We start from the raw sequence: 17,622 nt of genomic DNA, 5'->3' as shown, positions 1-17,622 counted from the left end.
ATAGAACCTATATTCAAAATGTTAAAGTCATGTGCCGAAAGTTACGGAGAAAAAACTATTTTAACCCAATCATAATTTCATCATCATTTGAACAAACTTGAATGAGATCATCAACAGCAGCCTAAATTTGAGTCACGTAACTATCTGACTTTCAAGGGTGTTTTAAGAATGATATATGAGAAAAAAATTCTAAAAAATTTACATACGTAATTTCTATGTTAGTATGGACAAATGTTGGCCAATACATCCCGAATACAACATTTAGCCAAACTTTAACGCAATTGGACCTTTACTTCTTTACTTTTTACTTTTTTTAATCATTTATGCATTTATTTCAGTTCATCTGCATATTTTTAGAGTTGAACATCCACTTGAAAAAATCGAATCTGCTAGCCATGTTGAATCTCCACACAAATACAATGTGATGTGTACAGCAGTTTGCAGTGGACATTGGACAGACAGACAGACAGACATACTAAAGAACTGTGGATAATCAAAGTATGTGCATAGCAACTGAAACAAAAGTTTGACCTCAAGCCGTCTGCTTCCCCTAAAGAAAGCTTTGAGGTGCAAAAATCCAATGAAGAAATTAGAACTATCCCTAAACACAATGAAGTGCCAGTGTTACAATTTTCACTTGTTGCAATGTTTTTAAAGAACAAACATTTGAAAACAAAATCTGAATGGTGACCGAGTGTCACACATATGTACAGTCCGGGTTATGTCCATAGAGAAGATATTACGATTGACCAATCAGCGAACCTGCCGCCACCAACGTCACGAATAATTAACCATGCAAACCTGGGCTCGTACATTGCAACGAGTTTGGAACTTTTCGGCTTGATTTCGCCCTTTACTTTTAGCACTGGGTAGTTTTTAGATGTAGACGTTACTCACAATGTTTAGTACGGTCGAGATGGTGACCGACACAAGTGGTTAGTACATTGAAAATTACACTCAGTGTGACAGTTTTCGGACAGGGTAGTGAATTTCGCCCAAAGTCGTTTCGTAAATGACCAGCAATACGAAATCTTATTACCATACCTTTCGAAACTTTATTGTGGTTATCCTCAAACTCAGTTGACACGAAGGGAGTGGTATTTCGGGGTCAAAGTTGCCAAAGTTTTGACCCTATGTTGAGTGCGTAGTAATCGGACTGCAATCCCAGAAATCGGACGTCGTGTTTGGAATGTGATTAGGAGCTAAGTATTGATAATTTGAAACTTCAAACCACCGATTTTCAATTTCGATGTGTTTAGAAAACTGCCATAAGAATATTTCATGATAATTAGTTATGTTTAATCCATGGACAACTCAATTATATTTCGACGTGTATGGCGCTTAGATATCGGACACGGGCTGCCTCTGTGCGTGTTGCTTTCGGCATATTGTATCGTACGGTGTGGCTAACTTCGCTAAGTTAGTTCAGTGAGTATTACTTATAATTGTTTCCATTGCATATCTTGTTTGTATTAGAATAGCACAGGCATTATTTGATAAAAATAGCGAGTATATTTCATCGTATGGAATTATTTACCTGTCAAGTTTTTTTACGCGGTAAGTCACTTACTACGTTTACACATGCTAAATATTATCTGTCCGAAAACTTGTACACTTCTTACGTTCATTAAATGTACTTTTTTTCTCGAAACAACTGCGCAGTTTTCGTTTAAACTACATGCAATCGTAGCGAACAATAGAAAGAATATTTTCAAAATCATTATTCTCCCCCACATTCAAAATTCAATGCTAAATCAGGACTTTAGTCAAAATTTCAGTTACTTTGACCTGACGGCAGTATGTTGACAGTATCACTGACGCGGTATCAGACGACAATTTGTGACCGCCGCTCGTAGCGAACTCAATAGCGTCTACCAAAAAAAACTATCGAAAACGGGACAACAGTGTCACCTGACTTAATATGAGGTCACATGACCTGTAAAACGCTATCGATACGGAGCGAAGTGAGTGTAACTAACGGCATGTCACTAAATGTCCGAAAACTGAGGTCGTCCGAAAACTGTCACACTGAGTGTACTTATTTGGATGAATTTCCTGGCCGGGTACGACTCCTAGAAATCAGTATTTGACCCTTGTAAATCTACAGTAAGTTATTTGTCGACAAATATCGCCTATTTTTGGTCAAATTTCAATTTAACCTTGTAATCTGCAGTATGGAGAATGTTTCAAGCTTTGCAAAGATGGGTCAACTGTTTTAGTCGGTCATCGGAGCACGATGGAGCACGATTTTTTTGATCACCATGCATTTCCCGGTATGATTGACCCTTTGCTCAGAAAAACGCGCGCCGGATCAATCGCCGAGAAGTTAACCAAAAGCTGGAAAAGAGAACGAAAAACGTCCAATAACTCTTTGTCGAATATGGTCAAGGGTAAAGAAACTTAGAAAACTATTCCTGAAGAAATCTTACAATTTTTAACACGGTAGAACGTCGCCAATCGACTGGAGCTAAGATACTTCCGGGTAGCCAACAGTCTCACTCGATCGGTGGATCTGTCCGGTCACATCGCTATCTGAACAAAGTGAACCAACGTAACCTTTGACCCTTATTACATATACAGTACGTGATTGGTTCTTGCCTTAATTTCATTACATATACGGTACGCCATTGGCTCTTCCCTACTATCCTCTATATGGACATAACCCGGACTGATGTATGGTTTCCATGGCGAAACAATGGTATGATATGCACAATAATTGAAACAGAGATGAAGCCTGCCCCCTAGAGGTATATATTTCATTTGTCCTGCACGTTTTAATTATCCAAAACCCTTGACATACATACATATAGAGACATACAGCCACACATACTTTTCCCAGCCTACACAATAAACTCACATTACCACACATATTCAAGGTTCACAGAACAAAGAGCTAAGGTTTTACAAACTGCATTTTTATTTGACATCAATGAGCCCATAAGTCATGTTGAATGTTCATTTACAATTTTTTAAACAGAAAAGCAAAAATATAGTCATGTCTTGATTCGGGTGGGACAGAAGAGGAGGGGGCTGCAGAATTTTGGCTTGAACTGCAACACCAAAAACTCTCTCATAAAACGACAAGTTCAGGAGAAAGATGGGGGAAAAGTGATAATATACAAAGGTTGATTCTGAAAGAAGACAACATTCTTGAGATCAAGAATGGCTGAAAACAAGATGGACTAGAGGTTAAAGGTCAACTGATGCTTAACAGCATATTCACATTATTAAATAGCACAATATATAAATACAATTAAAAATCTCCATCTATTTTTGTAACAAATACCGGCTAAAATCTTTTTTCTAAAAATTATGCAAGTTTTTGGACCAGAAACTGTACAGATTTGCTTTGTGAACTGTCAACCAGAAGGTAGAAACACATCACATTTTCAACGAACTACTTACTTCTTTTCTTGAAGTATTTCTCTGCCATGGATGTTTACTGAAATGTCGAGGGGATGGCAGAATAAATGTCTTGTCACTGTACAATCAATATTCTCTGAGAAGATAACATTTAAAGACTGGCCCTGTCAAATGTTTTACACTGACAAGTTTTGCTTGTTATTTCATAATTCCACTGTGTGTAACACACACTGACTCTCCAGGGTCACTGTTGCCATGTGTTGCTGTGCAAACACTATTGTTGAAGTCATGTGGTAAGTCCCCCATAATGCCTGCATGCAAGAGATGTAGAAAAGTATCCATAACAAAGATGTTCTGATTAAAATCATGAAACACAACTGCCACACACGCCCCTGCCTCTCCACAATAACCCAGTGGTTTACAGTAATGTCTTCACTTGATGGTAGCAGTAGATTGGCTAAGACATGCAGTGTTTATTCAATGGCATCAATTTTGAAAACTGCAATCTGACCATCATTGTATGTGTAACAACAACTCTACGCATGTCATTTCAACTACAGATTTAGTCAGCTGTGCAGGAACACATCTTTGCTTCAGACTTGTTGGGCCATGCACTGACAATAGGTACTGTACGTAGCCTTCAGAATTTGATCCTGCTACCTCAGAAACTTATTGACACCTTCATCTTCCCGTTAATGTTTTAAGCACACCATTCTGATGGACATGTGCTGGCACAGGGAATAGGTGGGTCAGTAGCATTAGCAGTTTCCACGGGGATGACCCTAGAAGTGCATATTGTTGATGAGAAAACATCAAGTTGAGGGCAGTATTAAATCAACAGTGCCCTCTTGAGGATATGACCATTAATTAAATCCTCTAAATTTAATCAATTAATTGACTTGAACCTTCTGACTGACAGTTCATATTATTCATAAACATCATTGTCATTATTTCTCCTATTGTTCTAATTCATTTCTACAACCAGGTGGGAATTATCTCATCATGCTTGGGTCTCTCTCAAATGTTCCGAATGCGGCAAGAGTTCGTCTGCATTCACTTTCTCGTGTGAAGAAAAGTGAACGCTTGATTTTGGTGAGTCGCCAGCCTCCATGGCAGCTGGGTCTGTATTAATAATGTTCGCAATAACAGTTTCAGTAACACTGTCCTCATCACCGTCATTGTCGTCATCCTCTTCCTCCTCGCAATGTCCAGGATTGATTGTTATTCGTATTTCCTGTGACCCTGATTTGCTGTGGTAGCCACTTTCTAAGTCATGGTTCCTGCGACCACTACTGGGCGTGTCCTCATTACCCTGATCTCCACTAACACTGTTTCCCCCATCATGCCCCTCACTGCCTTGTTCACTGCCCTCCCCCTCTCCTTCATCAGACCCCTTTCCCTCAGCCTGTGCATCTTCCCCATGATTGGCGGAACACGCCATCTCCAGGGGTATAGTCTCATGTAAACTTCCATTCATTTGTGAGCAGTCTGCTGGCTTCCCCAGCCACACCCAGTCGTGTGTGTTACCCACTGTCCTCCCATCGTTGGGAATTCTTTTGCTCTTGTAGCGAGCAGCAAATAATATACAGTTGATTAGAAAAACGATTATCGCTAGGCAAAAGATTCCCAGTAGAGCATACATGCCGATTTCTAGCTCGGACAATCCTCTGCGTCTACTGGGCAAAGTACTGGGGTGGGCGAGTTCATAATCATCATTTTCATTCGGATCATATTCTGCATTAGGAATGGTCAACTTATCAATTGGTATAATTCCATGGTTGTCCTCTCGGCTTGGATTCTTAGGTCCTTCTTCTTCTGATTCTTTGGATTCCTCTTCACTGAAAAGACCGGTATTCGGCTCGGTATGAAGGATTCCCGGGTCAAATTCATTCCTTGTTTTGTTCATGATCTTCCGTCTTCCGTCAATGGTGAACTCCACACTCACATACAGCACGGTCTCTTTGAGTTCATTTGAGGACGGCTTGTTCGGTTTCTGGCAGAACTCTGGCAATTTGAGTTTCAGCACAACCCCTGTGGTACCCTCAGCCAGTGCAATCAGTCCTGGTGGGTGATCAGTTGGACTTGGGGCTACGATGTTATTCAAACTTGTCATGTCGACACTGTACTCCATGACGTTGGCATTCATTAGGGACATTGTTTTGCCGTCATCAAAGAACACAGTAATGTCGATGAAGCCTTTCTGTAAATTTCAAAAATAAAAAAAAAGTGGTGTAAAATTTGTCAAGGATGGTAGGCTTCTGCCATCATGTATGATTAATGTCTTTCACTGTAATTAGCACAAAGACAGCAATTGTGAATTAATGAATTCAAATAGAATGTATTTCTTAACAAAGAATTTTCTGGTATTTTACAGCCATTCACTTGCATTAGTTACATTGCTACATTTCTTCATCAACCATGGGTGCCAAAGACCAACATTCACAGATATTTTTACGATCAGTCATAGATTCCCTGATCTTGATTTTGCTGAACAAAAGCACAACATGCTCATTGCCATTATATGCTTGGCCAGATGAATTCAGCTTGTAAATCAACTAAAATCTGAGTACAGCTCGGCAGACACCAGTAGAATACACTATACACAAAACTACCCACCTGACTTTCTGCAAATAGCGCCCTCTGTGCTACTGCTTTGGTTTCAATCACATCATCCAAGGAGCCATATTTCTTGGTTGTTAAGGCAAGGCCTGTAACCAGGTTGACTTGGAGATCAATGACAGAAACCTTATCACCAGCTACAGAGAATTGCTGGCTTCCAAGTATGTCATTACTTGACGGTGCCAAGACCTAAAATATCATGGGGAATAAAAATTAAATGATATTGTCATCAACATTCTTTTGATACTTTGAATGCACCAACATGCTCCACATTGCAGTGTCAAACATGTCTTTGTTGGCATATAAATTCTAGTCTGGATTAAAATTAGGTTGTGACTTCACATGCAGGATGTGTTGGCCATTCAAACACGGGGCATTTTGACATTACTTTGGGACTAGGATAAGATACTTCATTTTACAAAAGAACCAACAATAAGGCAAATACATGAAGATATCTGCTAATGGTGACTCAAAATATTTTGACCAACCGTTGCATCTGAATATCTCTGTAAAAGTTTGTTATAGGCTGAGCTGTACATACACAACTCATTATAATTGAAGGATTTTAATATCCTCATTTGGATCATTGACAAAATTGACAAATCATGTTTGTGAATATTCAGCCTTACCTCAACCTGAGCAATGCCTGGTGAATGACCGATCACTTTACGGCCATTCAGAACTGCAATGGTTTTATCCGATATTTTCAACTGGTCCGATAAGAGTGAGGTCACTCTCTGCATCAGTGATTCATTGAATAAGTACGCTCTACTGTCTGTATCTTCATGAGGGGCATAGAACCGTGTGTAGACGTCCACTTCCGAATCCTGGTATCGCAGGTGACATCGGTAGTTTCGCTCATGATCACGTCCTGTGTCCTCCTTCAATAGTGATGTCGGGTTGCTGAAATCTGTATTTCTGGGAAATCTGAAACGAGATCAATCCAGATTTACATTTTCCTTTCAAAATTCATCACACATGTGAATTCCAAGTCTTGTCAGATGAACTTTTCATCTTGACAGCTTCCCATGATATGAATCAACACTGTTTTCCAGACAATATTCTGAGAAACTAAAAAGCTCTCACATGACAAGGTTTGAAAACATGCTGACAAAATCATTACTACATTTGTATAGGCGGATGTTTTGTAATTGCAAAAGACATACATAGTTTTAGTCAAATGAAGCAAAATTGTCATCTTTTTCATCAAAATTAACATGGAAGATGGAATTACTCTGTTTACAGTTGCCGTAATTTTTGTAAATGAAGTTCTATCAAAACTAACACAAAACCTAAAATGAAATATTGGTAGTCATCAATGTGTACAATTTATCTATAGACAGTTTATGACAAGACTAGATGGTCATCAGCCCCGGAAATTATGAACAAACCATTCAACAGGTCTATTTATGAAACAGAATATTTCTACACACCTGTTCATCAAATCCATTTCTGGTACTTTCCAACTCTTGATTAAGCTAAGTTTCTCATCAGTGAGTGTGACAGTCAGAGGTAGTTCTGGCACCCACACAGTGTAGGTAACGTCCTCTGTGATTCCATTGTAAGTCACCTTGATGTTGACACTGAGGGCGCCATCATTCTCTGTACCATCGAGGTAGACATTACTGCAGTCGGCAGCAGCCTGAGAAGAAATGAATTCTATTGACTGATTCTGTCTGACTGACCGATATTTGATGGAAGATTGGATTTTCGAGTGATGAGCTAGCGGTCATTTACTTGAAAATGAAGGGCAGCGATATGATGGAAATTTAATGTTGATATACATGCCAAATGTTGTGGCTGAAGTTTAACCACTGAGAATGATAAACTTTTCTCAAGGCGGGGATAATTCTGTGTTTTGTATGTTTGTATGTATGTGCAATGCAATCAGCCTGAACATGTATTACTTGCACTGAAATCATTCATTGGAATCTCTGGCATCACACGGATATTAACTAGGTGTCATCATTTATACTCTTCAAATTACAATAAATTACAAAACTACAAAAGCAGATCATCAAATTAAAGCTACCCCTTTTCTTGGAGTTCATACTCACCCATTGTCTATCAGAATCTTAAAATTGACAAAATCGAACACATTATTTCCTTTTGAACGATGACAAAAAAACTAATGGAAGCATGAAATATCTCATACCTGGAGTACGGTGGGGTTCATGGATACACACTTTGCTGTATTTGTGACATCTTCCATCTCATTTGAATAACCAATTCTGATGATACTAAGTGGGGATGACACTTTCTCCCCATTCAGCAATGCAGTGTTCACCAAATTCTTTTCCTAAAGATCAAATTTATATATGAGTGTACAATTATATATGAAGGGATGGAACTCATAAAGTACTTAAAGTAGAACGTGCCTCAGGCACAGATATTCAAGCTCTAGAACTTTTACAATTCTTTTCTGAACTACCACTTGTGGGGCTCAATTTTAAAGCTCTTAGTGTACGAGAATTTTTTTAATTATCTTAGTTTTTCAAAAATCGAAAATGTTATTTTCCCCCTAAAGTTAACACAGGGATGGCGGCCATTTTGAATTTCAAATATTGAGAAATCTCAGGTAATTTTCTCTCTGGTACCAAATTTTGCACGGTGACCCCTGATTATTATTTTTGATTTGGTAAGAGAATGGTCAAAAGCTTCATTGAGGAAAGTTTGAGCAAAAGTTTAAGTCTTTCACTTTTGAGATGCAAACTACCTTAAGTGATGATTGAGGGCGCTCTATATAGTTACATACTTCAATGTTATTGTGTAGTAACAAGGCTTACCTTTCTCAATGGCACTAGTGCTTCAATCATTCCAGTGTTTCTTGAAAACACAGTACTTATTCTGGTGGGAACACTTTCTTCATTCAGTCTGTCGTCTATTCTCCAGCTAACATGGGGTGAACCTGCACTTGCTGAGGTCATATTCTCAACTTCAAACTCAAAGTCACAAATGTTCACGGACTCCGTTGGCCTGAAGAAAATGAAACAGGACGAAAATTTCTGTAATTTCTCTAAATTTCTTTTGTGTCTTTGAAGTTGTTGAAGCTTTTTTGGTTGTGGTTGGGAAATGTTACCGCAACACATTACAATACCTTTCATAATCTTTGTGAAGAGCTTTCTCTCTACAGATTGACCTGAGCTATACCAAACATTTAGGACAGCCCACAAATGTTTGTATCAAAATTGTGAAGTGTTGCATTGTGGGTATGTACACCCAAGGTTGGTTCTTGAGCATACTTGAAAGCTGACTGATAAATCATATATGATTGTACTGCAAGTATGTGTTAGTACATGCAAAAGACATTGTTGTATGAAATTATTCAGTTTCATGGGTTTTCTGCAGCATGTATTTCTGCTTTTTATGAATCCAGGATGTCAAAATTTTCAAGATACTTCATATTACCTTTTAAACAGACAACATATATTTTCAGCACGACTGAAAGGGACCTTTAACTCTATACAAACAAAATTTAACTCAAAGTTACTGCATCCCTTACCAGAAAAGACAGAATAATTATTTTGACGTACAACATTGAAATGGAATGTGTAGAAACAAGTAAACAACAGTGATTGCAGAGAGACCAGTCATCCTTTCTTTCAAATCATACTTTTATTTCAAATATTTCTACATGATTAAACCAGCAATGTAGGCCTGCCTGACATTATTTGTTTGGAAAAACATGCACAGCTGCTTATTCAGGGCGATATGATACACACAGGCAACAATATTCTGTTACGGGGGACCAGTTTCAATGACACATTTTGAAATTTCTGCATATTATAACTGGGTATTCTATTTACATGCATGAATGTGTTCTGCACAGATGAAATAGCCCCGGGACCATACGTTCAATCCATAATATGAATCTTTCAGAGTAGACTGGTCTCCAACCAACTCTGATCATCGCGTGCTGTTTAAAAGGCTCACTGGCAATATGGCTCATAAGCTGGGCATCCTTCTTTCACTCACCAGCTTGAAAATTCAAATTTAAATGTTCCCTCACAAAGGCAGGTACTTAAAAAGAAAATCACCTTTTTCAGTCCAGAGCACTTTAATCAGACAAAAAAAGAAAAATATGAGGCACGATAATTATTTAATCCGTTTGGTACTATTTTTCGAAATTTGGCTAAGTCTGGATTTCATTTTTCCATGTGTTGGAAATTCACGCTTTTAGAAGGGTCTAGGGTGACGTTATTACTTTTTAATTGAGAGAGCTTGGTTGCCATGGAAATGCAGCTTCAGAGAAATAGGCTGCACTTTTTCCCTATGTTTTGATGGCTGAGAGAGAGAGCTGTACACGGCTGAAACAGATGGTGTTGAGACTAGGGGCGGAATTCAAAAGGATTGATCAATTTCACTGCGTATGGAAACTAACATCTCTCGCAGCAAACATTTGCTGGCAACTGATACGCCGATCACACACTCCTCTGTTTTGCCCTTATGGGAATATCAGCTCTGTATTTTCTCACATTTTGTGGGTTGCAAGTCTTCAAAATATTTACATGGGCAGCAACGAAACTGACTTTGTGTGCCTTGGAGACCACTTCTCAGGACTAACATGAAGTTAAACCGTTCCATATTTTCTACTTCATGTGGAAAGGCCATGTTGAGCAGTGATATCTTGTAACTTAAGATTTCTCACTGATAAAATAGCAGAGGCCTGGCACACCAGTGATGTTCTTTCAGAAAGCCATGCATTACACACTCACATATCAGCACAATCGGCCGCATGATCAGCTTTGGTTCCATGATGGATATTGTCACTGTTTAGCTAGTTAGCTGCATGCTATGAATTTGAACAGATTGTAGTAGGCAGGAAGAGGCTGGCCTAAGTTCAAAGTTGCTGGACCATTTATATAAGAATATACATATTTCAACAAGATATTTAAGGACACTTCAAACTTGCGATTATCTATTGCAAAAGGTTTTTAGTCGAGCATCCATTAACTCTTTTTGGATTAACAAAACCCAATGTAGACAGTATGGATGCTTGACTAAAAATATGTCAAAAGAGTCTTTGCCTTTAATGGTACAATCATTGCATTTTTAAAATTTGACTTGGTGTGACGCAGGCTGTGAAGCTACCAAAACAGCCTGCCCTAGGGCCATTTTCTTCCTGTCACCATCTATGAGCGTCCTTGCTCATAAGGTTCTACCCAATTAAACTTTAACTGGACATCAGGATGCATTCAATCATTAAGACCAGGTGTCAACCTCAAGGCCTGATCATTTTTCCTCCACAATCTGGTTGTCATTCTCCATTTTGTTTTGCAGAGCCCCAAAAAACCATGTTACGTGCATCACGTGGTGTCCACTCTAGCTAACTGTATTGGAGATAGTACAGCAACATACTACACAGTACACTGTGCATTGTATCATAGAGAGTGAACACAGCAGGGAAAATTTAGATATGTACATTATCTCATCTTTATCATTTGCAGACATTTGATAACTTTGAGAATTTCAAAAGTAAAGAAGAAAATCATCATCTGGCACCCACTGTCTAAAAATTTCCAACTTTTTATATTTTTCATAAGGTTGCAGACTTTACAGGGCAACTCAGACCTTTGGGTCTATTGGTGGTTGACCTAGGGAGCCCAGGGGACAGACAGAGGAATCTGGAATGGGCATCTGCTAGCCAAAGGCTGTCATCACCTGGATTAGGTATCACTTGATACTAACAGTTTTGCCATTGCAAGGCACGATATCTGAGATCAGGGATTTCCCTTGCTGCCTAACAAAGTTCTCAAAGCCACTGATTCACTTCCCACAAAGTCTCACCAAGTTTCATATCTGGAGGAAAAAGCAAAGCCGACAACGGTCCAATTTGCCAAGCATTTTTCCCTCCCGGCGAGAAGTGTTTCATTCTGTGGCACCACCTGCGGTGATGTTGGATGGTATGAAAATTATTTTGCTAAAGATAGCCCAGCATGACAATATGGAGAATGATGTGGGCAGACTACGAGAGTCTTAAACTGAATAGCATTGTCTAGAAACTAAGCCTGGGTTCTCTGTAAGCACAACACTAGATTTTTTAGAGTTTGAGACAATTTGAACCAGTAGGAAATAGTTTTTGTTAACGGCAGATATAGCAGATTTGAAACAAAACCAACAGGCATGTCTTTGAATAACACAAAATGATCAAGATGAGAACTGCAGAGTTTTATTCTATGTCGCCATTTTTAACCAAGTTTAACAGCTCATTCTTGCACAACATATCGTCAACAAAGATCTACCCTTTAACTGACAACAGCAACAAGACCTGCTGATGATTTGCAAATTTATCTCAGTATGGTGCATATTATTCATATCTGCAACCAGCATTGTTGTCCCAGCAGTCTCCATGATAATACTGTTTTCAAAGAACCAGGGACAAGTGAAAGGTCAGTGTGACTTTGCAGCTTCTGCTATCACAGCCTGGCTTGTTTTTGTATCCATTGATCATTGCTAACATGAAGGAGCAATCCTTTGACTGACTTGTTTTCATGACTGCTGATGGTTTGCAACAAGAGATAGCAACATCTCCGATGTCTTATGTTGTCTTCCTTCATCATATCATGCCGTACTCTGAGCAGATTGTTGTGTGCAACAACCTACTTCCACATTTTTCATAATTGTCAGCTTCCATTTTTTTTTTGGGGGGGGGGGGGGGGGGGGGTAGTGGGAGAAGCGTTTTCCTCATCTTTCAGAAATTTTACCATTACAGGCTAAAAAGCGTTCAAAGCGGAATCTCGTTCTGCAAATCACACTTGGCCAAACAATAGTAAATGTCTATTGGAAATTTAACAGTAACATCTCCGAAACTTAACTGAAATTTCAATTCCTCATTACACATACACATTCATCAAACTCTTTTTTTTAACACTATTTGCAAATATATACATCTTAATAACCTTGTTACAAAACTAATTAATATGTTTAAATTATAAATATATTGTATATCAATAGGTAAATAATATGCCGTTTGAATCGGAACAATTTGGTAATCCATCTATATATTTGTTTTGTTTAATTTCCCCAAGCCCCATTCCATATCAGATTTCTACCAACTTGAAGGCATCCCAGGCAACGGACACACCTGCTTCCTTTCTTTCCACACAAGACCACAGCAGTGTCTTCTGGGAAAGCTGTTCAATCCAACACTGATACCGGCCGCATCAACAGCAATAGTATCACTTACACCGTGATCTGAGCAGAATCACGCAGGATCTATTTGTTCATATCCACCCTATAACACACTCACAACACACACACAACAAACGTATCATCTAATTTTCATCTGAGACAAGAGGGGGATTTGACATTCTCAAGTTCAATCCCACAAAAGCTTCCAACTCCAGATTAAACAAGTGTTGAATAGCTTTCAAACTGAAGGAGCCTTTGTGTTGACAATAGCCCATGAAAACAGGCAGATTACATGGTGAATCTAATTTCAGTGAACCTGCAGTCTTTTTTGTGATGTTTGTATGTGTTTCTGACAAGGTTTGCTGGTCAGAAATCTAGTTTCAGACTATATCAACCGTGAACATTGTCTGAAAACCCATGGCATGATGGAGTCCATGCATGATTCAAGTTTGATGTTGGCTAGCAAAAGCTCGACAAACAATCAAGTTTTCAAGATTCATGATAAATCTCTGATGCTTCCATCTTTGATGCAGGAAAACATAAAACAGAATTTTGAAATGAATTCCAACACCAATCTGGCAGCAGACAACTATTCAGTGAAATTAGGGTACTAAATTTTTCAACAATACACTCGACCTGGCACTTGAAAATCCCTCCAGAAACTTGATATCAGGTCAAATAACAATTTCCACACCAAAACTTCTGTAGCGTGTACTGAAAAGCATTGTGGTTCAGTAAAATGCAAATCCCTAAATACACAACTGACAACTCCTGAATTTCCTGATAAATTACATCAAAAAATTATCTGTTCATTGCTTTTCCACACAGAACATCACCGTAAATCTTGAATTTTTTAGTCTGCAATTCATGCTTTCATTGTTTAGTATCAGTGTATTCGATCTGCACCCAGCCAATATACATACCAGACAGCTATGTCCTTCACTAAATACAATGACATACATGTACAATCACAATTACCACTTGTGAGCACAAGACATTGAGAAACTTATTTTAATGAAATCTGACAAGTGAGAACATCTTGCCATGGAGTCAGCTTTTTTAATCCGTTTCATTTGATGTAGTCTGACAGCCAATTTAGAAAGTCCTGCTGGAAATTGACACATGCAAACCAGAATGGCTATCAACTTAATCAGTGGCTTACAGGAGCTAGACTACCTTGAAGAATATTTCTCTATGCAACATCTGTGCGAATTGGTCAGATGGCAGACTGCCTGCCAAACATGGATGTTTTTTAACCAATCACGATGAATATTACATTTTCAGCTTTGCTTTCATGTGGTTGAATCAGTGGTGTTTCTTGAAAATGCACTCCCCCTAGTGAAAGTAGAGATAAAAGGCAAGGCCACTGCTGCAGCCCCGGTAAACAAACAAACACACACCAGTTGCACCCTCCTCAACCATAAATCATTGCCTGGGATTACATCATGGTCAGTCTGGTAATTAAAGCCCCCCCCCCTCTTAATGGAATGAAGGGGAGGGGATAGCCTTGAATCCATTTATCATCATTTCCGAACCCTGCAAAACTGTCTCCCCACTGACTGTATAAGTCTGAAGCTAACAGCCAAATACAAGACGGATGGATATTGTATTGGATCGTGTACAACAAAATGTTTTCACGCAACGTGCTTTCCCTGGGCTTTTTACCAGTCGGGAGCAAACACAAGACAAATCTGAGGTATTTGTCAATGGTGAACCACTCTGCTCTTTCTTGATAAAAAGGACCAGCAAAAGAGAGCTTTACAAATGGTGGCACTGGGGAGCTATGGTGCAGCCTTTGAGTTGACTTTCGTACACACTGCCATTATATCGTAACCCGAACTGCCTCCGCATGAGAAGTATGTCAACAAAATAGTTGAGGGACACACGCACACAGAAGCCAAAGCAACTGACTATCTACATGGTCTTTAACTCTTTGAAATCCACTTCATATTTGTTTACTACTTCTGAGCAAGCAAAACTTTCCTACACAACGTTCTCTGCATTTCAAAGAATCTTTTATTCCTTGCCTTTCACTTCCTTTGCTTTTTCTCATAGTCAGGAGTTTTGAGTTTTTTTTGTTCAATTATTCCAACACAATTCCTTCAATTTTACATATGACAAAAATAACTGAACTGACACTAAATTATTGACAACTGTAGGTGCTTAAGTTTTTTTACATTATTTTTGAGGTATAAAAACTTCACAGAGTCCAAACCTGGACAAAATAAAAATTATACTATCTCATACCCAAAATTTCCATCAAAAAGTCAGTTCTTTGCCAAGATATATATGTTGAAACAACCATAATATTCTTCTATTCGATTACCTCCTGATAAGATCTTTATCTTCAAAACATTTCGTGGGGCAACTTTCCACACCTTCTAATGTACTGTACATTTATCTTTCAGTGGTTCAAAATTTGTTGTGACGAATAGACTCCGACTGCCCAAGTAGAATGGCTCCATTGTAATTTTAAGTGTTATTTTTACCCTTCAAAATAGAAACAAAGGCATGTTATGATTTTTTTCTCAAAAACTCTTTTTTCTAATGTTTGCTGAGTTAAGTATCACCCCTGTACTACAGGACAAGTCATTGATAATCACTATGGCAACGGTTTAATATGTGTGCTACCAGAACTGTATTCCATAAATACAGTAAAACATGGCAGATATGATATGATTCTTTTTTGGATACCATATATGAACATTTGGAAATTCGAAAGGACCAGGTGACAAGAGGGCATATGTTTGACTTCATTAATTATGCAAATGTATGCAAATATTTACATGACTTTGATTTTCTTGTATTTTGATTGGCCTGCATCCATAGACCACATGATGTGAGAGAAAGGTAATTATTACCAACTGACATGGACGACAAAGGCTTTATGTGGAAGGGGAAAAGGGAAAACTGAAGTGTAGGCTAGAAAAAATCACTTTGAATACATAAAAAGAATGAACATTCTGAAAAAGCTCTGTGGCAAAACTTGTATGCCATGGTATATTATAGCTTGAATGAGTAGTGGAAACAAGCTCTGTCAGTGGTAGGTTGAACTTTCACCCCATACATGCCAATAAATCCAACATGTAGACTAGTGACAGCAAACCCATTCCAAATCTCATAATTTCTTGGGAACACTATCATTTGTGTCTTGTTTGCATTGATGGATGTCCATTAGGGCTATCTGTTGCATCCCACCTAAAATCAACACCAAATCAAACACATTCACACAACATGCCAGGGTCTACGCTGGAGCAGCAGGGCGGAAAAACTTTGGACGACCGGCATAAGAAACTTTCTGAAAGAATACCAAGTGGTTAGTTCATTCCATCAAATGGGTGAGGTAATTTTTTAACACTTTTGCAGAGCTTAGATAGGCATTCAATCCTTCCAGTTAAACAAGGTATCCATGGTCATTGGTCCCAAATTTCAAAATTTTGAGATGTGTGACCACTTTAAGACCACTTGCTTCTATGTTGTTCAACTTTATTTTCACAGGGACACTGGGGCATAATAACACCGACTGTTTGTTTTTAACTTGACTTCACCTCAATTTCCACACGAAGGATCAACTGTACCAGAAGGCATGAATGGAATGGTCAGATCATGCAACTGAAAACCAGAGGGTTTGCAAGTGTGCATATACCTCTCTGTGGAGACTGTGATTTTCAGAGAGAACACATTTAGAGTCAAATATTTCACAGGCAGTCTACGACTTAGCCATACATTTTCAGGCTGTCAGAATCAAGCAACATCCTGCCACACACAGCTAACAACTGCACAAAATTTCAAGCAGTATCCTACAGTTATTTATGCATGAAATTTGAAATTCAGAATATACGGTGACAATCCCCGCAAGTCAAGAATTTCGGTTCTATATAGAATGAAGCATGTTATTGATACTGCAATGCCGACAGAAAAATCCTCCTTCAGTCTTCAGTTGTACACCACTGGAGGCAGATGATAGAAGTGTTGAACAGATGTCCCTGGTGCGTCAGCGCAATTCCTCCAGAAACAAATGTTCCCACAATTTTCAACCGTACCAGTCAGTAATATGATTATTCTCACCCAAAATCCCTAATTAGTCTGAAATTATACTTCCAAACAAAATGATTACATATTTTTCAGTGTTCACATTATGAAGTACATATGTGCAGATTTTACCCTATTCCAATAGGCAAGTAAGTTGAAACCCTGAGGTCTGTTTAACTGCTGCTTTTACGTTACCGGATTACAAAAGTGCTTCATATTTGTCGTGTAGGAATTTTTCTCTGAATCTCTGTTTTATCAGGGGTCCGTGAACAAGAAACATTGTAACAAACTGGCGGAAAATAACCACAACATCACATGCCAGGCTTTTAATAATCATGATTACAGAAAGAAAACTATTTTAACACCTGTACTGAGTTGGGTAAGTTACGGCAATCCATAATCTACCATTGTGTGTTTTCAGACAAGAATATATCACCTAAAATGGTGAAAATCTATGTTAACACTGTAGTGAAATCA

The 17,622-nt window shown here is 38.6% G+C and overlaps 1 protein-coding gene across 1 annotated transcript in view; it reads right to left on the bottom strand.

Moving 5' to 3' along the window:
- Positions 1–2,894: 2,894 nt before the first annotated feature.
- The window catches only part of LOC139145710 (transmembrane protein 132E-like), a 40,512-nt gene continuing 25,784 nt past the window's right edge, over positions 2,895–17,622 (bottom strand). The window contains exons 4-9 of the mRNA XM_070717021.1: positions 8,769–8,958; positions 8,138–8,281; positions 7,416–7,624; positions 6,612–6,909; positions 5,980–6,171; positions 2,895–5,563 (exon numbers count right to left, since the gene is read on the bottom strand). Of these exons, the coding sequence (XP_070573122.1) occupies positions 4,364–5,563; positions 5,980–6,171; positions 6,612–6,909; positions 7,416–7,624; positions 8,138–8,281; positions 8,769–8,958 (2,233 nt within the window). The 3' untranslated portion in view covers positions 2,895–4,363. The remainder of the gene's footprint in view (positions 5,564–5,979; positions 6,172–6,611; positions 6,910–7,415; positions 7,625–8,137; positions 8,282–8,768; positions 8,959–17,622) is intronic.

The sequence above is a fragment of the Ptychodera flava genome, chromosome 12, assembly GCF_041260155.1.
Source record: "Ptychodera flava strain L36383 chromosome 12, AS_Pfla_20210202, whole genome shotgun sequence".
Lineage (NCBI taxonomy): Eukaryota > Metazoa > Hemichordata > Enteropneusta > Ptychoderidae > Ptychodera > Ptychodera flava.
This window is presented reverse-complemented; position numbering and strand designations above follow the sequence as displayed.